Below are 26,829 nucleotides of genomic sequence, written 5' to 3'. Positions count from 1 at the left end.
TTTAAAAATCTGCAATCAGAAAATAGAAGCAGACTAGAAAAAAGGAGATGTGTTACTATCTGGTTTTAACTGGCAGAATTGAAATGTATTAGTTTTCACACTAGAAACCAGAACAGTCATGATAGGCTGATTTTTCTTGTATTCTGCAGCTCACTTTTCAGTTTTCTTGTTTAGACAAGGGTAGAGTTAACAGAGTCATCTCATTAGGGTTCAAGGATTTAATGACAAATGATAGCTCCAGTGTACTACCAGAGGTTGATAAAGCAAGATAGTAAAGGTCCTTTTACACAGGCAAATATGCTGCCGGTAATGAATGCCAAATGACACTAAGGAATGTTGATTGGAGCTTGCATTTATGTGCAGTGATCATTATGGAAATGACCAGTAATATTTGTTTATCCACGTACAGTTTTTGTCAGCAGCACATTCCCAGTTTACATGAGGTGATGTTCTGCCAACAGACAAGTAATTTTAATGCCACATCTGCAGCAGGTTTACTCTGGGAAATGACTGTTTGTACAAATGTACAGCCCATGTAGAAAGGCCAGAACGCTGTACACATTCACACAGATAAGGCTCTGTATACCTTTTTCATATCACTCTCTGGTCTTATGGGGGAGGGGAGCTGTATTCTGTCTATTCCTGGGGCGGAATCAGTCTATGAACACTTTTTTGAGGATTTTATTCATAAACATGAAAGCTAGGACAACAAATGGATTAGGCTGTGTTCACATCAAGTTTTTGTACCATGTTTGACATATACACGTGATACATACTGTAGGTCAAACACCTCCAACAGATGCCATATAGTGGCATCCATCAACATGGGGTTACATTGTAAAAAAAAAAAAAGTATCCAGGTCTTTAAAGATGGTGCCCGCTCTGTAGTGGAGGGTCGCCATAGCCACGGGGTGCCTGCTGTTCCATACAGCAGACACCCGTGGCTCATGTCTGCGACTGGCATTAATGGCAGTCACGGACATTAACTCTTCAGATGCTGTGGTCAATCCTGACCACGGCATCCAATCACGCAAAAACCTGGAAGCACACGCTTCCGGGTATGCTCTGGCTCCCTCCGGCGGCAACTGGAGGAGCCAGAGCATGTATGGGGCAGCCCCTGTCATTAAGAAAGGATGCTGCTGCATAGTGTTTTCTATGAAGCCCCTGCCTGCAGCAGGGCTCCACAGGAAACGAGTAAATTTTTTCGCATAGATTAGCATTAGCATTGGAGTCTATGAGAATAGCAATCTAATGATTGTTTGTTATAGTTCCCTATATAACATCCATACTATAAAAATATCTAAATATTTTCCCCATACGGAAATGGCAAAACGTAAAAACTAAAAAGTCAAAATGGCCGATTCACCATTTTTGTTCACTTAATTTCCCACAACAAATAAATAAATATGGCTACGTGAACGAAAAAGTAAAAAAGTTGTGGTTCTGGGAAGTCAGGAAGCGCAAAACAAAAATGCAAAAATAAAAAACCTCTGGGGTAGAAAGGGTTAACGAACCATGCGCACAACCGTATTTTCTGCTGCATCCAATCTGAGTTTTTGGCGAATTGGAAGTGGACCAATTCAAAAAATATGGACAGCACACAGTGTGCTGTCTGCATCCGTATGTCTATATGTCCATCCCGCACAAAATTAGAACTTGTCCCATTCTTGTCCATTTTGCGGACAAGAATAGGCATTTTGACATTGGGGTCTATGGAAATCGCGGCATGCACGTGGCAGGTATTTATATTCTGCGGTTTGCAGGCTGCAAAATATATACGGTTGCATGCCTGACGCCTAACTAGTATGTTTTTTTTTTTGTTGAACTTTGCTTTGCATCCTTTTTTTCCCACTGAATATGTTAAACGTGGGGCAAAAATGTGACGTGAACACAGCCTAATAATTAGGCAGTAAACACCTGCTTTGTCATCCTTTGTCTCGTCTGACACACACGACATCCTTCTTTCACTGTAAGCATTGTTGCACAAGTGTTTTTTTTTCCTTTCCTATTTAAATGCAACATATTTTTCTGGTGTAAGACAGAGAAGAAGAATTGGCCTGCGCAATACAATGACGGGTTGGTTGCTTTTTAAAGCCACAGAATCTTATGTGAGACAAGAAACGCACCTGTTTTTTGGAAGTACGTATGTATGATATCATGAAACTCGGATACACCCCATGCTTTATAAAATTAGCTTAGAAAATTAGCTTATTGTACCTATTTTTTGGCCAATTCTGGTACTTGTCAGGTCTCATCAGCGTACCTTAACCAAATTTCACTTATCTATATTGACTGTATATAGTATTTATGCCATCAGTATTAACGGGGAGTAAAATATTAATGACCTATCCTCACCCACTGATTAGCTTTCTAAAAGGAACACAGCGCTCGGACGATTGCTGCGGCTTCGTCACAGCATGGCAGGAACAGTGCTACACATTCTATAGTGGCTGTGCATGGTATTGCAGCTCTGCCGATCAGCTGTTTGAAGAGCTTGCGGTGCTCTGTTGAGGGCTGTGGCCTTTTTCTAGGCCAGTCACATCATGTTCATCAGTCACATGGCCTATATGCAGCTAAAACCCATTTAAGTGAATCAGAGGGCTGCAGCACCAAGCACAGCCTCTGTACAATGTACGCCACTGTGCATGGTATACTGTGAGGAGGCTGCAGTGCTCATCAGAGTGCTATGTCCTTTTCAAACAACTGATCAGTGGGAGTGCCAAGAGTTACCCCCCCCCCTGTCTCCAACACACACACAGACACTGATCTGATATTGATGACCTATCAAGTGAATGGGAGCCAATTGGATATTGATAACCTATTCTGAGGATAAGTCATCAATATGGTACTCCTGGAGAACCCCATTTAAAAGGGTTTTCCAGGGTCCTAGTAGTGATACTTGAAACAAAAGAAACGTCCAGCACGTAGTGTGTTAAAGCGTTGCATCATTTATTCCATCGTGGATACAGTCAATGTACAAAAGCAGTGGTCATCACCTCCCGTCAGACCGACATGTTCCAAACCAAACGGTTCTTAATCATGGTCTGTGTGAGGCCGGAACTCGGACGAACTTGCAAAACACATCCTCCAATCAGATGCAGGGGGGAGGGAAGGGGAAAGGAGGGGAAAAGAGGAGGAGGAGAGAATTTTATTTTTATAAAAAATCAAATAATAAAAAATAAAAATAAAACAACCACAGGCGAATGGAGACATGGAACAAGGTACTACAAGCCAAGACAATCCTTTTTCCCGCACATAATAAAATCCCACCCAAACATTTGTAAATATATATAAATATATAAAAACTAGAATATATAAAAAAAAAAAGGGGGGGGGGGAATAGTGCACCTGGAAAATGGGAGTAAATGAGAAAACGTGGGTGACGTTAGACTCAAGTAAACTCCCATAATTCCAACAATAAAACAGATACAGGCAAATAATATGAACAAAAACACTCATGTTAGAAAAGAAAAATTAATAAAAATGCATAATTTCCTTTTTAAGGTTGAGACCATGTGGAACTCTAGTTTGGAGTCGAAAAATCCAGTACGCTTCCCATAATAAAATCTTCTTTTTAAAATCAGCCCCTCTCACCGGAGATTTGACCTTTTCTATACCGTAGGTGCACAGACCGTCAATATTCCGATTATGGGATCTGATAAAGTGTTGGGCTACATTAGATATGTTAACAGCCTGGGGATTTGAGATGTAATTGAGATGTTCTCTAAATCTTATTTTAAATTGGCGACTAGTACTTCCCACATACAACAGGTCACATATAGTGCACTTGATAATGTAGATAACACCTGAGGTATTACAATTAATATAATCTTTAATAGAAAATGTATCAGTATGTAAGGAGTGATCAAACTCTGTAGTTTTACGGGTAAATCCACAAATTTTGCAGGGGTGACCACCACATTTAGTGAAACCAACAAATTTGAGTCACTAGATGTTGTGGGGGTACGTGAAAAGAAAGATGGTGATAAAATATCAGCTAAAATTCTGGGCCTCCTAGATACAATGCAACATCCATTCTTAAGATAATCAAAAATAATTTTATCGTCATAGAGTATAGGGAGACATTTTCTAATTGCTTGCTGTAATTCGGGAAATATGCGACTAAACGTAAGTACCAAAGTGGGTATATCTTTCTTGTTAGTTATTTATTTATTTCTCCTTCTTCTCTTCCCCCCCCCCCCCCCCCCCCCCCCCCCGCATCTGATTGGAAGATGTGTTTTACAAGTTCGTCTGAGTTCCGGCCATCCACAGATCATGATTAAGAACCGTTTGGTTTGAAACATGTTGGTCTGACGGGAGGTGATGGGAGGTGATGGCCACTGCTTTTGTACATTGACTGTATCCACGATGGAATAAAGATGATGCAGCGCTTTAACACACTACATGCTGGACGTTTCTTCTGTTTCAAGTGTTCATACTGAGCCAGCCTTGGCTTGTCCGTGCACTGTGGATTACTGGTGAGCTGGACTTTTACTCTTTTTATTGTCCTAGTAGTGATGACTTATATTCAGGATAGGTTATCAATATCTAGTAGGCTCTCATTCACCTAATGGGAGCTTAGCTGTAGTATCATGGCACAGCCATTACATTTTTAATCAAATTGTGCTTCCGGCTCCGTTCAAAGTGTTAGTACCAGCCAAACTATGTAATAAAAAGGTTTTCCCGATCTTTAAAGTCTTGTTCAATCTTATTCAGAATGAGTAAAAAGTTTAGTTGATATAGATCTGGAACACTCTTGCTAATGTTGATGCCTAAATATTTAAAAGAGGCGGGTGCTGGCTTCAGGGGTGGGGAGAGAAGTATTTTTTGCCATGAAGATTGAGGTACGGTGGCATTGTAAATTTCTGATTTCTGGAGGTCGATCTTAAAGTTAGATATATCACTAAAACTTTTTAACTCCTCTAAGAGGGTAGGGGCATCTTTCACAGGGTTAGTAAGCATAAGGAGAGTGTCATCTGCATATGCAGCTAGTTTGTGTTGTCCTTTTAAATTGTGAATTCCCTGGATTGAATGTTTGATCTGATCTTTGTGAGAAGAGGTTCCAGAGATAGAACAAACAAGATAGGTGAGAGGGGACACCCTTGTCTTCTACCATTAGAAATCTTAAAGGTTCTGGAGAGAGAGTCGTTAACTCTAACTACCACAGTGGGGGTAGTGTACATTTTTAGAATCTTAGATATGAGAGAGTGAGGGAAGTTGAAGGCACCTCCTCCAAGCAACTCCATCTCAGCCTATCACAAGCTTTTTCGGCGTCCGTGACCAGTGCCAAAGGGGAGTTTTTTATTTGGGCTAGTGTCACTACCAGAGCTTTGAGACGTTCTCACAGCTCTGTTTCTCCACCCCTGTGATGATGTCACTACTAGAGCTTGGAGGAGTTCTCTCTGCTCTGTTTCTCCGCCCCTGTGTTGAGGTCTTTACTTTCTGTTTCCTTCCTCCCAGCTGTCCCTCCTGTGTTTGATTTCTCTGCCTTTAAATCACCCCTCCTCCTTTGTAGGGTGTGGATTATACTTTTCATTTTAGCTGTATCTCTCGCTTGAGTATCTTCACTTGTGTGAGATCTTTCAATGGACCTTAGTTCTGCTGAAGCAAGTACTTCGGATATTGTCTGCTGACTTTGGATCTGTTTTCACTGCTGCTTTAGCTCCTTCAGTTAAGTGTGCAGACATTGTGTGTTTCTGTTTGTTTGCTGACTGGATCCGAGGCGACCCCGGTTCCGTCCATATTCTGAGCAGGGCACCGGTGGCCGTGCCCCTTCCACTATTGTAGGGGTTACAGTGGTCATCAGCCTTAGGTACGCGGGCATGTCTCGATCCACCATCTGGATCTGGACATGTGCTTAGCAGCATAGGGAGAGCTTTTAGGGTCTGACAGGGGTCACCCTTTATCCTCCCTAGTTTGGGTCCGGTCAGTAGCTAATTCACTGTATATGCTCTTGTTGCTCACATACAGCCGTGACAGCTAGCTTAATGGCATAGAGAACTCTATAAATGTTGTCTTTAGCTTATGCTTATGCCCATGCTAAAAAAATGGTGATATTACCCAAAATATTATATATACTTCAAGCTTTTCTAATAGAGGTACCAGACACTTTCTATTCCCATTTTAAAAAAATTATCTTAAAATTCATTTGGAGATCCAACTATAATAGACTCTCTTATTACACTATTACCATGCCCAAATCTAATGGTGGCTTGGTGGTACCAGATTTTTTAAAATATAATATTTCAGTTCACATCTCCAAACTTTGTCAGCCATCAGCCTCATGTAGCCCCCAGCTTTATGTCAGCCATCAGCCTAATGTAGCCCCCAGCCTCATGTTAGCCCCCAGCCATCAGTGCAAATAAAAAAAATAAAAAACACTTACCTCTCCTGCTCCTGGATGCTGCCGCTCATCACCTCCAGTGCACTGTGTCTTCTTCCTGCCGCGGCTGTGCTGTGAACTGGCGCGCACAGTTTGAGGTCACTTCATTAGTATTTGCCCCATAAGACGCAGGGGCATTTTCCCCCCACTTTTGCTTTTGCGTCTTATGGGGTAAAAAAAACGGTAATCATATTTTTGGTACCAAAGTGGCTGTTCCTCCTAAGCGGATCCTTTGACCACCACACTTCTGTAAATAAGATACCCTTTAAACTTACACATACTCAACTCGGTCAAATCTTTAATTCCCAGATTGTGGAAAGATAAGTCACCTCCTTCAATCCATGATTGGTTGAAAGAAATGCACTTGTTACATAATTATGAGAAATTTTGACTGCTGAGATCCGACAAGTTGCACCTCTACACCAAAATATGGGATCCTTCGAACTCTTTTATTAAATCAGATTTTATCACCAAATTTTTGTAACCCCTTTTAAGTTTAAGAGATTCTTTTCTTAGCTGGAATATTGAATTGGAGTCCCGTACCTTTGAACTTTCCTTACCCGGTTTCCCCCCTTTTCTTTCTTTTGCTCTGTGCCATTTTATCCATATTTGACTAAATGGGCCGCTGAGTTGAATACTACTTTTAAGTTAACTCACGTGAAGTTGCAGAAATTATCTAAAATGCTAGGTTGAGGGCAATTTCTCCAAGGATACAGGAAATGCACTACAAGGTGGTCTCTAGATGGTACAAGACCCCTACATTACTTAAACGCGTGTTCCCAACGGCTTCACCTTTGTGCTGGCGTTGTGTAGAGGAGCTGGGCTCACTCTCACACATTTGGCTACATTGTAGATGTGCTGTGCCGTTTTGGCAAAAAAATATTAGCAGTGATTACCGTATTTTACGCCCTATAAGACGCACCTAGGTTTTAGAGGGGGACAATAAGAAAAAATATTTTTCATTACACCTCAGGTCAGACCAGCAATCAGACCCCCAAATCAGACCTCAACTTACAGCCCCAATCATACCTCAATGTTAATAAGACCCTCAATCAGACCTCAGATCAGACCCCCAATGCCTCAGATCAGCCTCTCAGCTTTAGATCAGCCCCAGACATCTATTAGCCCCCAGCTTTATGTCTTTTCCCAGCCTCATGTAGCCCCCAGCTTTATGTCAGCCCCCAGCCTCATGTAGCCCCCAGCTTTATGTCAGCCATCAGCCTCATGTAGCCCCCAGCTTTATGTCAGCCATCAGCCTAATGTAGCCCCCAGCCTCATGTCAGCCCCCAGCCATCAGCGCAAATAAAATAAAAAAAACACTTACCTCTCCTGCTCCTGGACGCTTCCGCTCGTAACCTCCAGTGCGCTGTGTCTTCTTCCTGCCGCGGCTGTGCTGTGAACTAGCGTGAACAGTTTGAGGTCACTTCATTAGTATTCGCCCCATAAGACGCAGGGGAATTTCCCCTCATTTTTGCGTCTTATGGGGTGAAAAATACGGTAATCATATTTTTGGTACAAAAGTGGCTCTTCCTCCTATGCTGATCCTTTGACCACCACACTCTGTAATAAGATACCCTTTAAACTTACACATACTCAACGCGGTCAAATCTTTAATTCCCAGATTGTGGAAAGATAAGTCACCTCCTTCAATCCATGATTGGTTGAAAGAAATGCACTTGTCACATAATTATGAGAAATTTAGACTGCTGAGAGCCGACAAGTTGCACCTCTACACCAAAATATGGGATCCTTCGAACTCTTTTATTAAATCAGATTTTATCACCAAATTTTTGTAACCCCTTTTAAGTTTAAGAGATTCTTTTCTTAGCTGGAATATTGAATTGGAGTCCCGTACCTTTGAACTTTCCTTACCCTGTTTCCCCCCTTTTCTTTCTTTTGTTCTGTGCCATTTTATCCATCACCAGGGCATATAGAATTATTTTTCAGTTGATTTACTTTTTCAAACATTATAGAGTCAAATAAATCTTAACCGTGGTCTTTCTGAACCTCTTTTTCTTTTCAGCATTAAATGGTCCTGCATTTGCTTTGTATTACCCTGTATTAATAGATTTTATAACTTCTGTTATTATTGTACCATTTGGTATGCTTTTATTTTATATGCCATACTCTTATATTTTTTTATGCAATTATTCTTCTTCATATGATACGGTCTACATATTTCGATGCTCGGCCTGTATGCTACTAAATTTAATTTTCTAAAATAAAAAATGTTATTACAAAGTGTTAGTACTAGCACTGGTAGGAGTAAGGAACAGCTGATTGGTGGGGTACCTGATGTCAGACCCCACAGATTGGATACTGATGATCTATCCTGAGTAAAGATCATCAATATTAGTATTTGCTTTACTGACATCATAACTCCTTAAAAGATTTTTCCAGTAATAATTACATTTTCTCTAATGTCCACAGCCCGCCTCTTGACACAGAAGATTCATACCTGCTCTCCACCGCTCCATTCCTCCGCTGTCTCCATCTTCCAGTCCCCACACTGACCATGAGTATGGAGACATGCTTCGCTGCCGCCAATAACAGACTTCAGCGGTGATGTGGATCAAGCAGCATGTCACTGCTGAAGCCAGTTATTGGCTGCAGTAAAACATGTGACCATACCCATGCACTTTCCCCACAGATGTTATCTTTCATATGTATAGTATAACAATTATTAGTCCTATTGTGTACCAAGGAAATCTGTCACCTACAGAATGAATATTAAACCAAAAGTGTGTGCTTATAGTACTTCATACCTTCTTTCCATATGGTTTTCTTTTTCTTTGGAGCTTGTATTATATCTTCATAAAATCCACTTTAATCTATATGCTAATGAGGCATTAAAATGCCTGGGGGGAGTTATTCTCATTCAAAGGTGCCCAGGAATGCCCCCATTGAGTGCCCTAGGCCCACCCCCCTAGCACGTCTCTCTTTCCGCTCATACACTACTCCCCCAGCAGCGCCTTTGCCCCCCCATTACGTCACTAGGTGCTGATAACCCCGCCCACACTTTCCCTTCAGCATAGCCAACAGAAGCAGTGCCAAACACTGCCTGCGCCTGCGCTCTTTGAGTTCAACTGAGGGCATCAGCTTCAACTGCTTTACTAAGCGTGCGCTGATCCCAGGGACGTTTTCAGAGCATGCCCAGTGAAACAGTTGAAGCTGATGACCTTTGAATGAAAATAACGCCCCTCTGGGCACCTTAATGCCTTATTAGCATATGGATTAAAGTGGATTTTATGAAGATATAATACCAGCTCCAACGAAAAAGAAAAACCCATGGAAAGAAGGTCTGAAGTACTATAAGGGCATACTTTTGGTTTAATATCCATTCTCTAGGTGACAGATTGCCTTTAAGACTACATCTACATAGGCCAACAAAAGGAAAAACTGCATAGTTATCATTCCTTTTATCAACTACAAAGCAACAAAAATGTGTAGCCTCCTGAGGTCCTTTCATCTTCAGCTAGCTAGTCCAGTTCTCCTATCTGTGTGGTGGATTCCTCTGTAGCTCTAACATTTGTGTGTAGAGTGAGGGGATGAACCATGCCAACACCAATTTAACACACAGCCTTCATATTGTCAAGTGTTAGGGTGCATTCACATGACCGTATTTATTTAGAGGGCCGCAAAAAATACGGATGACGTCCGTGTTGCATCCTTTTTTTTTTTTTTTTGCGGATCCATTGTAATAATGCCTATTAATTTGTGGACCCATTGAAATGAATGAGTTTGCATCCAATCCGCAAAAAATGCGCATTGGATGTGGATCAAAAATATGGGCCTTAACAGAAATAAATTCATATCAGGCTTCATGCACACGACTGTGTGCCGGCCATGTCCGTATTGTGATGGGTACTGGCCTTGTGCGCACTGTATAATGGATGCAGACCCATTCACTTGAACGGATCCTTAATCTGGAAGATACGGTGCGGAACAGAGGCACGGATTGGAATCCCACGGAAGTGCTTCCGTGAGTTTTCTATCCGTGCCTCCACATCACAAAAAAGTAGTGCATGGACTACTTTTCTGCGGTGGGGACCGTCGGATGCGACTCGCAGACCCCATTCAAATGAAAGGGTCCGCGTCCACAGACTGGCAATTTGGGGTCCGCAGCACAGGTATGGCAGGCCTTATTAAGAGTAATAAATAGCATATAATAAAATATGTGTAAAATACTACTAATAGTGAGACAGCTGGAACTGCTCTAATATAGACAGGTCCATGCTGTCAGTTAAAATGCATGCAGTCTGATTGAAACATAGCTGATATTGTAATTGTATAATTCACTGGATCAAATTATTTTGTTAGTTCACGTATGTTAGGAACAGTGGACTAAGGCCCCTTTCACACGGGCGAGTATTCCGCGCGGATGCGATGCGCGAGTTGAACGCATTGCACCCGCACTGAATCATGACCCATTCATTTCTGTGGGGCTGTGCACACGAGCGGTGATTTTCACGCATCACTTGTGCGTTGCGTGAAAATCGCAGCATGCTCCTCTTAGTGCGTTTTTCACGTAATGCAGGCCCCATAGAAATGAATGGGGTTGCGTGAAAATCGCAAGCATCCGCAAGCAAGTGCGGATGCGGTGCGATTTTCACGCACGGTTGCTAGGAGACGATCGGGATGGAGACCCGATCATTATTATTTTCCCTTTAACATGGTTATAAGGGAAAATAATAGCATTCTGAATACAGAATGCATAGTAAAATAGTGCTGGAGGGGTTAAAAAAAAAATAAAAAAATTTAACTCACCTTAATCCACTTGTTCGCGCAGCCGGCTTCTCTTCTGTCTCCTTCTTTGCTGATTGCAGGAAAAGGACCTGTGGTGACGTCACTCCGGTCATTACATGGTCCATCACATGATCTTTTACCATGGTGATGGATCATGGAATGGACCATGTGATGACCGGAGTGACGTCACCACAGGTCCTTTTCCTGCATTCAGCAAAGAAGGAGACAGAAGAGACGTCGGCTGCGCGATCAAGTGGATTAAGGTGAGTTTAATTATTTTTTATTTTATTTTTAACCCCTCCAGCGCTATTTTACTATGCATTCTGTATTCAGAATGCTATTATTTTCCCTTATAACCATGTTATAAGGGAAAATAATACAATCTACAGAACACCGATCCCAAGCCCGAACATCTGTGAAGAAGTTCGGGTTTGGGTACCAAACATGCGCGATTTTTCTCACGCGAGTGCAAAACGCATTACAATGTTTTGCACTCGCGCAGAAAAATTGCGCATGTTCCCGCAACGCACCCGCATCCTTTCCCGCAACGCCCGTGTGAAAGAGGCCTAAGGTGTCTTCTGACAGTTCAAGGTTCAGAGAAGACAGAGGAGACATTTAAAGGGCAGCCAGTTACTAGAGCTGCAAAAGAACAGGACGCTATTTACTGTCTGACCTCACCTTTTAAACCCCCCATCCACTTACATGTGGTTTAAGATATATGTTGAAAATATCTAGGGGGAAGGTTCACAATGACTTTTTAAGGTGTTTTAAAGGGTTAGATTTAGTCTTAAAAATAGGGTTGTATGTGAAATCAGCTTCCATTTAAAATAATGTTGGTCACTTTTCACATCCGTATGGTAAAATCTGCACCATATGAATTCTAATCAATGGGAGGCGTAAAGCAACTTACTGTGCAGATCTTTTTTTACACAGAATGTGGATAAAATTTGTTTAAAGGTACTCTGTCACTTCCAAAGCCAGTTTCAAAGTAAGCGTTAGCAGGATACAACATAGGATTTGCACAAACGGGAGCGCAGAGGTGTATTGTTATAACATTAATACAGTTTCAAAGTAAGTATATTTAGGTGCCCTTAAACATATGCATACTTTTCTTGCGAAATTCTGCTCTAATTCTAATTATTTTTATGCAAATAAGGTTTTCGGTGCACTGGGGGCTGCTCTGTTTGGTTCATAATTTCTCCACCGGAAATGCTGTCAGGCTTCCTATTTTTGCTTAATTAACGGTTCTACTGGGTAGCAATGACCCAGTAGAAGCCAGGTACAACGAACGAAGTGGCCCCTCCCATGGTGCACTGAAGACATTACTTGCATAAAAATAAAAAATATAAACATTTCCCAGGATTGGAAGACCATATTTTCACCGGAAAGGTATGGTTATGTTTCAAGGCACCTATGGTATGCTTACTCCAAAACGTATTTTGGAGGTGATGGATTCTCTTTAAATCTCATTCACTTTAAGACTACTGTTAAATCTGTCTTGGCAAATCTGCAGCGTATCCATTCTGAGTGGCTGGACTCTAAGGAAGGTTTCCTGGATTTTAAAAACAGAAGCAACATTTTGGGCAAAAAAAACTGAGAATTATTGCCTCCAGTGGAGATGATATATGATATGACCCCTCAGAAGCTTCACCATGATGACCTCACTTGTATGGTGTGTGCAACATTTTAATAAAATTCTCTCTTTTAGTTTTATTTTAATCTAAAATTGTATTTTTCTTGATTTTTTTATTTATTTTTGTTGACTGCTTAATTGTTTCTTCTTTCAAATGAATGGACATCTTTATGGTAACGTTTCTGTGCTGCTAACTTCTAGCAGGGGCTACCACAGTTTGGTAGGGTATTCCACGTATTTACTAATCTATAGAACTAATATACAGTACATAACTTTGACAGACCTGGAGAAGGGGAGCAGGAAAGAAAGGGGAAGGAAGAGTTTGTTAACTCGTATGCAAACTGTGACTTCATAATGGCTGACTATGGTTTCAACTTTCTGTTCCCAGTTAATTCTGGAAGGGCTGCTCTGAAGTACAGACTACTGCTCCAATAGACTAGCATGAAAGACTATCAGGGACATTTAGGAGCAGAATGCAGATCAATTTCATCATGAAGGCAGAGATCCCATCTATGGGAATATTAAATTAAAAGGGTTGTCCTACAAAAAATGGATCTGAATACTTTTGTAATTGCATGTAATAGCATGTACTTAGAAATATGATATAGCCACTGAGCTACTCAATAAAATATATCAATATTGCGCCACCTACTGATTATTCTTTCCCCTATTTCTCCGTCCACTTTGCTGCAGTGGATGAACATGCTCAGCTCCATTATTCAACTTTCACCTTCTTTTAGAAGGACAGGTTTACTAATTACCAGCTTGAGTAAAACCTAGCAGAACAATTGGAGCAACGAATGGGAAAAGCTCTGGTTTCATGTGAGGTGCAGGACTTGTTCTTTGTTTGTTTGTCTAGCTTTGAGATTGTTATACACTACATGATGTCATGATTTAAATTTTTTCCACTAATCATGGGATAACCTTTGAGCAGACCCCCCTCCTTGCCAGACCTGTAAAGGGAAGCATACTTTCCTGCCGCTGGGTCCCAGCTTTTTCGTTCCCCCACTGCTGCTTCCTCGCACGGATCGCCCGCTGTCAACATCCACTGCTGCTGCTGCTAACGGCTGGCCACAGCATTGACGTGCCTTCTTGTGTCACGTCAGTTAGTGCCAAGATGCAAGGGGGCAGGTAACCACTGCAGCCAGTTATTGGCTGCAGCACTTTCAAAGCGGATGTTGAAAGTGGGGGATCCAAGAAGGGGAAGTGGTGGTGGGGGAGCGAAGGAGCTGGGAAGCAGGTAAGTATGCTGGCCTGGCCAGAAGGGAGGATGGTCTGCCCAAACACCCCCAAAAGGTGATCAGCCCTTTAAGTAATATGTGTACTTACACTAACTGTGGATTTTTCAATGTTTATAGCCCATGCATATCTAAAGTGATCATAGAAACTATGTAGGTGTCTGTATTTTAGCATATATCCATACCTCCGTGTGATATCACTTTCTTGTATGGTTCAATGACCTTCATATCTATTCGTTGTTCTTGATCACCAATGATGACAGTCCTCCATAGCTTATTATCGGCTCTCTCTTCTTCTGCTGAGTATTCTTGGATAGATTCAAAATCTCCTTGAAGTGAGTGGCCGAGTGCAGGACGATCATCTAAAATAAATGTCATTATTTAACCAGTTAATATAATTTATTATATAAAATTGTTAAAATATAAACCATCCTACATTTTATGTTTAGTCTATTCTTCAATTTTGTCAGTTCACCTGTCAGTTTCTCCATCTCCATTGTATTTCCGTGTGTCAGTAGTGTGGCACATGGTTAAAATTTACCCATACTAGTTTTCCATGCTCTAATGTATTTCATCTATAACACATGGTTTCTGACTGCACACCACTACCAGTACATGTGATACCCTAAAAAGTTGGGGTTGAATTGGTGAATGATTTATGCCCAAGGCACAGCACTGCTCCTAGAAAATAATTTATGTCATGTAATAAAGAATTCAATGGAACATGCCTCTTTTAATTTAACACAGATCCCATATGAATCCTCCATAAAAACAAAACAAAAACATGGCCATTCAGTGGCACAGTATGAGGCCATAGATTTGCATTTATGAGTTTTAAAAGGGTTTTATAAGATTTAGCAAAAAACGGACACAGAACAAGTGGTTGTATAAAATAAACAAAAACCCCTTACTCAACCTTTAAATGTCCTGCTGTTCCAGTGCCACCACATGTTACCGCTGAGGCCAGCAAATGGCTGCATTAGTCATGAGAACTGTGAATAGCATTTAACCACTGTAGGCCCAATGGAGACCTGAGTGGTGGCACTGGAGTGGTGGGACAGTTAAAAGGTTAGTACAGGGTTATTTTATACTGTTTCTTGCTCTGTGCAAATTTTTTTTTTTTTACAAAATCTCAAAAAAATACTTCCATACGTTCATTATTGCTTATCAGGCTCAAAGAGTAGTGTCTGCTCAGCAGCTCCATTCTGGCTTTTTTGCTGCCCAGCTTGGCTTGATTGACAAAATATTTCAATCAAGCTGATGGTGGGGGGAAGCTGAAGGAAGCTGCTCAGTAGTAACTTATACTTCATAATGTCCTCTTTAAAATACTGTCATGTGTAAGGAGGTTTCTTCCATCTTGTCAGCCCAGAAGGTGTGACTGTCCACATGACCCCTATGCATAAAAAGGCTTATGCATAAATTACAAGTTCTCGTGAATCTTTTCCTGCAATACTATATATCAATCTTTTTAGCTTCTCCTGCTCTATAACATGCTGCCTGCAGTCTGTACTGCATTCTGTGGTGACAGTTTCCCTTTAACTAGTATATTGTGGTAGTCAGTGGCCTAACTACCGTCAAAGCAGCCATAGCAGCTGCTATGGGGCCCTTGGCATTAGGGGGCCTGCTACCCTGCCCCCTACACTGTCACACACAATTGACTTGTGCCTCTTGCAGTGCTTTCTCCCGGCTGCTCATTGTTCCTTATTTATAATATAAGTGGCGGCGAGGCTAGCCCTAACCAGCATAAGGGCCTACGGGGCTGACTCTGTCCTCCTGACTTGTGATCAAGAGTCAGCAGGGCCAGTGGCGGGGCAGTGCTGGGGTTAGGCCAGAGGAAAACAAGGTGAGTGCCCTCTGCAGAGCACTTGGTTTTTGGGGCCTCCACACTCAGTAGTATCTGCATCCTCAGGACCCCAGAATAGGCTCCCTGCAAAAGATGAATTGTTGTTAACTTGTTAAATGATATGTTCTGATTGCTGAATCTGCAAACTCAAAAGCATTGTATGGATATGTCAGGGTTAACACCTTGAGTCATCCCCTTTAGTTTGCTGGGAGAAGGACCTGGGTCCAACCCCTAGTTAGTCAGTCAATAGTTTGTGCTTAGCTGAAGAAGAATGATGACCTATGATGTATGAACTGCTAAGCTAAGCCTGAGTTTCAGAGAACCATCATCTGTGAAACTACAGCTACCCAAGCAAACTACTCTACTAGAAAAGTGCTCCAGAGGGAAATTAAACTAGAAGGCCCAGAATCTTCAAGGCCGTGCATTGGAGTCAGTCAGCACATTGCTGTGCTCATTTATGGCCACTGTAATCCATGTGTTCAATTATCAGTGCCAGGGCTACAACCACTCCCATCCTTCATTTGCTCCTCCTGGGCCCGCAAATTCAATCGAACAGATGGCAGCACCAGGGGGACATGGGAACCATTGGTTCTGCAATGTTCCCCTGCAATGCTGTGGTACACTGCAAAAGGGTTCAAAATGCACTTTTTAAGTGGTAAATGCATTTCTGTATTTTTATGCAAGGAGATGATAGGCCATATTTACATACACCTCTAGATGTGGCTGTTTTGTTAGAACATGTGAATCAGTGTAGTGGATAGAGAGTGAGTCTAAGTCTAGACAGAGGAGAGAGGACATGCTAAATGTCTGGACTGGAATGAATTGTCATGACCTTTACCGAGGGTATGGCTTCATCTGAGACCTCTCCCCGGAGAGCAATTTTTCATTAACTGCTGTGCTGTGAAATGCACATATCTCCCAGAACACATGAACATCCTGTACATTGGAGAGGAGGTTAAATATACTCTCACTCCTAGCCCTCGCGGCCCTGTGCTACACGAGTTAAGTCTACTTTCACACTCGCGTTTTGGCTTTGCGTTTGTGATATCCGTTCAAGGCTCTCACAAGCGGTCCAAAATGGATCAGTTTGCATTCTAATGCATTCTGAATAGAAAAGGATCCGCTCAGAATGCATCAGTTTGCCTCCGTTCAGTCTCCATTCCGCTTTGGAGATTGACACCAAAACGCTTTTTTCCGTTTCGCCGTTTTCTGTATGGGATTAACTTTTTTATATTTTAATAGTATGCACGCTGGGATACTTATGATGAGTATCTTTTTTTTTTTTTAATTTTGGGGAAAGGGGGGGATATGAATTTTTATATTTTTTTAATTTATAAAAACATTTTTTTACACTTATTTTTATAGTTCCCATAGGGAACTATAACAAGCAATCATTGGATTGCATTAGCATTGGAGTCGATAAGGGTTTTACTGTATTTCCATGAATCCTTGCTACAGGCAGGGGCTCCATAGAAATTACTAAGCAGAAGCCTTCTGTCACACAGGAGGACCCAGGAGGCTGCTAACACACTCCAGCTCCCCTGATTCCCGCCGGGGGGAGCTGGAGCACACCCAGAAGCGCAGCATCTGAAGTTTCGGATGTATGTGACCAGCATTACCGCTGGTTGCAGACATTAGACGTGGGTGGCTGCTGTATGAAATGGCATGCACCCTGCAGATGTGGCACCTGCTCCGCTCATCTTTAAAATCCCGACAGCCGACGTATATAGCTGTATGGCAGTCGGGAAGGGGTTAAGACCAGCATCTAAAACACCAGTCTTAATAAATGTGCCCCTTTGGAGAAGATTTATCAAACTGCTGTAAAGTAGAACTGGCTTAGTTGTCCATAGCAACCAATCAGATTCCACCTTTAATTTTCCAAAGGAGCTGTGAAAAATGAAAGGTGGAATCTGATTGGTTGTTATGGGCAACTAAGCCAGTTCTACTTTACACCAGTTTGATAAATTTCCCCCTTTATGTGCCAAAGCCTTCTGTGACAGATTAAAACCCACTAAAAAATGTACCCAGGGATTGACTTTTTCCCCTGAGACTGTTGCATTTTGCCATGGACTGTGAGAGTTGACTCCCTAATGCCACCTTTTTACTTTCTTAGGCTACATGCACACGACCGTATGTGTTTTGCGGTCCGCAAAAAAAATGGATGACATCCATATGCCATCCGGTTTTTTGCGGATCCATTGTAACAATGCCTAAAACGGACAAGAATAGGACATGTTCTATTTTTTTAGCGGGGCTACGGAACAGACATACTGATGCGGACAGTACACGGTGTGCTGTCCGCATTTTTTGCTGACCCTTTGAAATGAATAGATCCGCATCCTATCCGCAAAAAATCCAGAGGATAGGTCATCAGTATAAACATCTCATAAAACCCCTTTAATGTTGTTGGTTGTCAGGAAAACCACAAATGATTGAAATCTAAGAGCTATGAAAACCATGTATGCTGATATCTGAATCCATTAACACTGCTGATTGTGAACAAACAAAATCAAGCTTCTGTTGACCACACTACCTTTCTAAAGCTGCCATGTCACAATCACATCATATACGGTATTTACGTGTAGGATTAGTAACCTGATTCTAGTTACCAAACCCTTATTAAAACTAATGTTCTCTACTGCTCTGGAGGAAAACGTCAAATAGCAACAAAGAAAGGAGCAATTGTGAGCAGAGAAACAGAAGAATTGGGCAATTAGAAGGCCTTCAGAGTTATCTGCTCTTCATAGTTAGTCTTCCAAACAAATTCTGAAATAGGCTTTTGTTCTGGAATTCAACATTCCTTGGCATGCTCCATATAGTCTAGCTGACAAGCATTAGCAGGTTACATTGCTATGTTGTATGCTGAAGATGCAAGATACAGAGAGGATTAAAAAAACTCTCAATCATCCAATTCCAAAATGAACTTTTAACCCATGTCTGCCCCACATATCCTGGAATTGTCTTGTACACTTTACCATTACCAACCACTTTTTAAATCAGCATACAAAATGTGGAGCTTCAACCAAAATCCTTGCTATTGTGATCTGGTGGAATGGTCAGACATCTCAGCATGTATTAAATTGTGTTTGATGTGTCCCAGATAGCTCTAAGTTTCAATAAAAGTTATTTGGCTTTCCAAGTGACTCAAGACTATACCTAAAAGTGCTATTATACATTCTCAAATATCCTGTTAGTGCACAATCATTCTGACAAAATTGATGATGGCAGCCATGATACACCCACAGTTTTTGTCCATAATAAATGTTATTAGTATACAAAAAACACAAAACTCTAAATCATCTGAATAGTTAGTGAAGATACCTATAAAGGGAAATCTACACACATGTAAAGGAAAATATGAAATATGTGAAATCATCCACGAAGAACATGCATATTTCATATTGTACTATGTGAAGATCCACAAAACTGTCAGCACTCCAACAAATAAAATTTAAAAAGTGTGCAAGTCTTTACCATAGACTAGCCATAAACAATCGAAGGGGACTGCCCGAAGCCTGATCACATACACCTGCTGGGTCAGAACAATCTGGCACTCCCAGCATTAACACTGGTAGCATCAGGTACTGGCCAGCAATTAAATAAGCCAATAGCATCCTGCTATGCTGTTCATCTTCACAGGCCTCACTGGGCCACTAGGCCTGAAGCCTATAAAGCAGTAGAACAGCACTAGCAGTCGCAAAGCGATAAAGTCATCACAACATCATGAGTCAGGTCACAGGCACCTTAGGCTGCAGGCTGGAAGAGGCTTGTGGGCTGCACTGCAGAAGGCAGACAGGATTCTGCAGAAAGTACAGCCTGATCTGTGAGTTTATTCCCTCTGAGTTATCTTGCTAGGATTTTACCTGCCATTTATGTCAAGCCTGCCTGATACCATAATCCTGCATATGGAATGAGACTCAGGTGAGTATTCCATTTTTCTTATTACCTGGCCACTTGCAGACCATACAGGGCACTATAGGTCACATTTTAATACTGTGACATTATAGAGGGTACTATGGGGGAAATTTTCAATACTGGAGGAAGTAAAGGGGCATTATTATGGGCACTATATAGAAGCACCAACGGGGGCATTATTATTACTAGTGACACTATGGTGGTATTTGTAATACTGAATACACTATACAGGTATTACTGAGAGCACAATGGGCACCAATGAGGGCAGTATTATTACTGGGGGCACTATAGGGACATTGTTATTACTGGGCCATACAGATGCAACAATTCAGCTCTGCTATAAAGCCTTATTGTACTACATGTGAAGATTTCTAGGTATCTTTTCTTTCTATCATATACATGTGTATTTTTTTCAGATAATTTAATCTTTTAATTTTTTTTACGTAACATTTATTACACACATTTTAATGTGATGCTAGTTCTGGTTGGTAGTAGTGTTACATATGAATACATGTGTTCCCTTTTGATCATTTTTGTTTACCTGAAGAGGAGGTTAAAATCACCTTAAAAGGTGCAGTAGGGTTGTTAAAGAATAACATTTTGTATGATTTTTATGATATTCTTTATGATTGTACTTACTGGTGGCAGTGTCTGTGCTAACCTGCACTGTTTATTTCACTACTGCCTGTATCCATGGTACGCAAGACCGAACATACTGGACAGATTAAATCATCTGGGCTGGCACCATCTCATATTATTGGTTCTTTTATGCCAGCATGTAAATATAAACAGTTACAGGTTGTAAATGACAACCGGTAGACATTAATCATGTGCACTCCAGCTGTTAACCTGTCATAGCCAATATTCTTTTTGGCCCACATATAATACTGTATATTCAATTTTGTCTTTTTACATACTTCAACCTCTTAGGTAAATAATGAATGATTAACCGCATTTACTGTCCTATGTACATTGTAAAATACAAACCCAATTAGTACATGACAGATGTAAATAAAATGACCGGGCAGAAGAAACAGTCATACTTTATATGAATTGTCTCTTATTAGATTCCTATATTCATTTATAGCCGCAATTCTCCAATGGTGAAAATATGGTGAGTATTTAAAACGTATTATGAGCATGTGGTCCTTCGGTAAGTACAAAAAACATACTTTATATAAAATACATTTTTATATGTCAATTTTGAACCAAGTCTATATTTAGATTTTTTTAAAGCTTTTATTAATGCTACTGCACTTATAATTAACATTTCATCAGTTTTACCTATCCAAATGGGCAAACAATAGAATTAGAGCAGTGACTTGCCTCCTGGTAGAGAAGATACTAGTCCACATAAAAGTGGTTCTCCAGGAATTAAGAAAATTAAAATGCTTAAATATTACTTTGCCAAATATATTGCCAAATACCTTTCATTAGTTACAATAGCTTTTTTTGTCTAGGGAGCAATCATTAGGGGAAACAAAATGGCCGCCGTCCTAATAGTACAGACAAAACCTGTCCTAATCACACAGCAGGACAAGTTAATTCACAACAGTGAGCTAAAGAGCTGGCTTATCCTCCTCTCTGCTATACTTTTCAGGTATTATGGTCCTGAATACATCTGATAAGATCTTCAGCTGAATCTCTGTAGGAATGGATCTCATGCGGAGACATGAAGTACAGAGAGGAGGGGGGGGTGGGTAATGAGCAGCAGTGTATGCAATTTCCATTACCATTGTCTGTCCTGTCCGTTCTCTCCGTACTTCATGTGTCCTTAAAAACTCCAATCCTACAGAGATTCAGCTGAAGATCTTATCAGATATATTCAGGATCATAATCCCTGACAAGTAGAGCAGAGAGGAGGATGAGGCAGCTCTTTACCTCAGTGTTCTAAAGTAACTTGTCCTCCTCTGTGATTAGGACAGGTTTTGTCTGTACTTATAGGACAGAGGCCATTTTATTTCTCCTAATGATTGCTCCCCAGATAAAACGAGCCATTATAACTAATCAACGGTATTTGGGAATATATTTATAATAAAGTAATATTTAAAGGGAGTCTGTCACCTCCATATGGCCATATACAGCGCTTACATGGCTCTGTAGCACACCTATACAGGATTGTAACGGTACCTTTGTTCTTTTCTTTAGACTTGCAGAAGCAAGAAAAACAGTGTTTAATTCATATGCAAATGAGCACTCGCAAGTGCCCAGTGGCGGCGCTCACTGTGTTGGAGCCCAGGCTGCTCTGCCTTCTTTTCACTTTGCTCCTCCCCAGTCTCTGCCTTTTCCCGCCCTGCAAGTCTCTTGCCTCATCGATAGGTCTGGCCGAGGGCATGCGCACTAGGTGAAGCGATGCAGTGCCCACAATGGGCATCACCGTGCGCATGGCCCAGCCCGGCAAAGCAGTGCACAGGTGTGGGATCTTGGCCGGATCCTATCGATGAGGCAAGAGACTTGGAGGGCGGGCAAAGGAAGAGGCTGGGGAGGAGTAAAGTGAAAAGAAGGCAGAGCAGCCTGGGCACCTACACACTGAACGCCGCCCCTGGGCACTTGCGAGTGCTCATTTGCATATGAATTAAACTTCGTTTTTCCTGCTTGTGCAAGTCTAAAGAAAAGAACAAAGGTACCGTTACAATCCTGTATAGATGTACTACAGAGCCATGTAAGCAAGCGCTGTATATGGCCATATGGAGGTGACAGACTCCCTTTAAGTATTTTCATTTTCTTAATTCCCGGAGAACCCCTTTAACTATAATACATGTTAGTATGACACTTTCTTGGCATTGTTTGTCAAAATTCTAATGCACCTTATTTTAGACACATTTTCTGACATCCTCAAATCTCTTGGCTCTAAACTAGAATGTAGGTATTATATATCTACCTTATATATAAATTTATAAAGCTGAAATCCACAACTCTGATACATAAAAGTAGAGCAGATTAGACCAATTTAGGGTAGGACTAAAGTTTTTGGTGGACAGAATTTGGACAGATTTTCAGGTTATGTGTACACATTTTCAGCTTAAGCTAAGTCAACAAATAGTAGACTGTCTATAAATGCACTAGGTTTATCAATCAGCTTCAATTTAGAGCATTTTCAGACTGTCTGTCTACGTTCACTTTGGCTACAAATTAGACAGGATTAGTTAATGTGGGCCATTTTCCTTAATTCCCCAAAAACTGCATGTGTGGCGGCAGTTGTTAGCTGTTCCTCAGCACAACCTCATTGCTCATAATTACTTTTCTTTCACAGTAGTTGACTCCATCTTCACCAGTCATCTTCATACATTGCCATTTTTTATTTTATTTCTAGTGATATCCTAAGTACCGTATAATTCTGATGATTTTGCTAGTAATATTGGAAACGTTCTGTAGAGGCATTACTTTTTAATTGTAAAACAATAGAGGTTTTTGAATAACTTTTGGCCAGACGTATGGCATATCTATGTCTCTGGTAACTCTGGCGCCCTGTCCTTGTTGTGTAGTATAGGTTGGCCAGTGACTGCTAAGAGGAAAAAAAGTCTTCCTAATGTGCAGTGCTGTCTCCATTATACTCTGAGTACTTGCTTGGATGTTCCTCATAAATTATAATACTCCTTTCACATGCACACTGTCAGACTGTGGTCTTACCATTTCCAGTATAGTCAAAGGAATCTGCTTCATCTGGAGTATCAAGATCGTCTACGTTAATATCAAGTTCATCTGGAGTATCAAGATTGTCATCAGAAAGAATAGAACCTTCACTGTGGTCCAGGGAAAGGTTAATGTTAGGAGCTGTAAGCTTTATTTTCCTGGCATGGGCACCATTCAGATCCAGTGAATTTGGAGGTTCTAGAAAAAAATGAAAAAACTTAGAATTTTTTGCAACAAATACAGAACAACCATAACCATACAATGTTACAAGTACAACAAATATAAAATGTTTAAGAAATGCATGGAGGCACATCGCACCCTCCTCAAAGAACTTACTAACAATGAATAAGACAACACAATCTGGGTTGGATAAATAATGGCCGCAATGCTTTATTATGGGTTACCTTAATTAAATTAACACCAGAATCAATTATAGTAAATAATTAAATAATTATAAATACTTCTCGAATAAATAATTCATTCAATAATCCATAACCATAATCAATTAATTAGAACTACATCCACCCAGCTACACTGAGTGATTCAGCCCCACTAACTCAGCAAAGCGACAAAAACCTTTTTTTTTTAAAAGGGGGGAGGGCGGGGCAATGCTCCTCTTCTTTCTTCAGACTGGCCTCGAACCACTGGAGCACCTGAAATAAAAAGGGGACAAGATTCCCGCTGCAAGCATCACAACAAATCACAGCTCTGGAATTCTCCCCCAGCAACCGTTCTCCACCAATCAGCTTCCAGGATTCTTCAGCCAGCCAGCATCCAGGACCTGGAAAAAAACGGTTACCTCAGAACACCTTTACAGGTACCCTAAAGTAAGAGCGGGAAAAGAGAGAGAAGGGGGGACGACGAGGAGGCACTACCTATATATAGGTAGGCCATCCATAGGTAAGTCCTGGAAAAGCACTTTATGGTTTATGGGCACTAAAGTGTTCTGGTTGGTTTATAATATAACATATCGATTCATATTTGAAGCTTATAGAACTTGTCTTATTGCAACACTATTTAATAACATCCCTTTATTTTAACATCCGTTTTTTGTTTTTTTTAACAAAGGATGAGTAAAGTTTGTGCACCGTTCAGAATTATCTATACTTTTGCATACATTTGACATAGGATGACATCAGATTTTCAGACAAGTCCAAAAAGTAGATGAAGATAACCAAATCAAACAAATGAGTCAAAAATATTAGACTTGGTTATTTATTGATAAAAATGATCCAATATCACATGTCTTTGAGTGGCAAAAGTATGTGAACCTTTAGGATTAGTGGATAATTTGAAAGTGAATTTAGAGTCAGTTGTCTCCAATCAATGCCATGGCAGTCAGGTATGAGTGGGTGAGTAGAAGAGTATCTTGGCACAAACAAAGGAAATTTCTATGGACAAGTGCAAAGTGAATGGGCCGAAATGACTGCTACCACAATTATTCTTCCTCCTTTCAGTTCTATTGATTTTTGGCAGCATTCCCTGATTACACAAAGAGATGTGCTGTCTAATGTTTGTACATCTTTCATCCTGATGAAAGATGAAATCAGCCGACAAAACAGCATTTGCTCATTTATTTGCTGATTGGTGGCCCAACTATACAGGCCAGTTATCAGAAGTAAGCTTTCCTATGAATGCTTTATCCCGATAATTGGCCCAAATATTGTATAGTTTAATGGGACCTTTTAGCTTTCATTATAAATCATTATTTATAGAATATAGATGTTGCCTAGTAATATCTTGCTGATATCTAAAAAATACTAAAAGCACAGGCCAAAAACAGCAAAAACAACAGAATTTTTATCTTATGTCTATAAAAATAAGTACAGATACGTCTGAGTTTTTTGAATCTGACGGAGATTGTGCAACTGATTATAATTTTGATTATCAGTTCTGAGCCGGGGGACACCTTGTCAGGGGCTATTAAACTTATCCCTCCTCCCCTGTTCTATATTTCTAACAATTAGTGTTGAGTGAGCATGCTCGGCCGAACTGCTGTTCGGCTCGAGCATCGCTATGCTCGGCAGATCCGAGTGTTCAGCCGAATAATTCGGGTGCTCTAATACAATTTAATACAATGGAAGTCAATGGGAGAACCCCAGGCACCCCCTGCTCGGAAGAGAAGAGGGTGTCTGGTTCATAAAAAAAGATTAGAAATTGATGGAAACCCCATCAAAATGGTTTGGAAACAGCATTAAGAGAATAGCTGGATGTGTCTTAGACTCCTATTATGTATGACATACAATAGACAACCACACAAAGGCTATATGCCAAAAGCCAGGTATCTGCCCAATCTATCCATATGACAGATAACAACCAGAATACCTTAAATTCAGACTAATAAGACTAATATTCTTGTCAGAAGACCATGAAACCAATCGAGGGCGCTGTTCATAACTCAATAGCGCCATCTATTGGTTTTCATAGTCTTATGACAGCTGAAAAACAAGGCAGATTCTGCTCATTTGAATGTCTTTCCCATATGCCCATGTTTATGCAAATTAGTTTTTACATGACAAAACTGTGTAGAAGGGTTATTGAATATTATGTTAGGATATTCAGAAAACTTTTTGTCGCCCTAATGATATTGATCTAGGTGTGCAGGTCCACCCAAGCCATCCAACAGATGCAAAATAACTTTAAGGTTTACTGGTTCTCAGTCAGATGAGAGCTGGTTTGGAATATCTCATAGTGCACAAGGCTGCCATTGTAAGGTATGCTGGCTGTTATCTGTTTCCTGGATAGATTGATGGCTTGTACATACTTGGCTTTTGGCATATAGCCTTTGTGTGGTTGTCTATTGTATGTCGTACATAATATGAGTCTAAGATGCATCCAGCTATCCTCTTAATGCTGTTTCCAAACCATTTTGATGGGATTTCCATTAATTTTGAACCTTTTTTATGAACCAGACACCCTCTTTTCTTCTGAGCAGGGGGTGCCTGGGGTTCTCCCATAGTCTTACATGGTGCTCGGTAGAACACACGAGCATACCAATGTGTTCAGCCAGAGCACACGAGAGTGCTCGCTCAACACTACTAACAATCAGTAACTTTTACAGTGGCTTACTTTAAAATTTGGCTACATTTTTGGGGACTTGGTCACATGCTGAGACACCTCTGTGTATTAGTCAGAGCCCAGAGGGACGGGTGTTTATTGTGGTGTTTTTGTGTTATGTAGTTTTAGCCAAGTGATGGATAACTTGGATGCCTTGTAATGTGCTGAGTGGAAAATAAAGCAGTTTGCATTGCTGACCCCACCGCGAGTACACAATCTCTTGCAATATCTATCTATCTATCTTTGTAGTAGATGACAAGACAGCACTCTGGTCTTCAATGAAACAATCTATCTACACATATGCACTATGTGGAATAAAGTATTTGGACTCACCTCTTAATCACTGAATTTAGGTGTTTTATTCAATCCAATGGTTGGGTGA

At 40.8% G+C, this 26,829-nt stretch overlaps 1 protein-coding gene across 1 annotated transcript in view; it reads right to left on the bottom strand.

Moving 5' to 3' along the window:
* The window catches only part of PRUNE2 (prune homolog 2 with BCH domain), a 263,046-nt gene that overhangs the window by 124,129 nt on the left and 112,088 nt on the right, over window positions 1–26,829 (bottom strand). The window contains exons 3-4 of the mRNA XM_040417057.1: window positions 23,388–23,588; window positions 14,185–14,361 (exon numbers count right to left, since the gene is read on the bottom strand). Coding sequence (XP_040272991.1) covers window positions 14,185–14,361; window positions 23,388–23,588 — 378 coding nt within the window. The remainder of the gene's footprint in view (window positions 1–14,184; window positions 14,362–23,387; window positions 23,589–26,829) is intronic.

This window comes from Bufo bufo, chromosome 2 (assembly GCF_905171765.1).
Source record: "Bufo bufo chromosome 2, aBufBuf1.1, whole genome shotgun sequence".
Taxonomy (NCBI): domain Eukaryota; kingdom Metazoa; phylum Chordata; class Amphibia; order Anura; family Bufonidae; genus Bufo; species Bufo bufo.
Note: the sequence above shows the minus strand (reverse complement) of the source record. Positions and strands in the feature narration are given on the sequence as shown.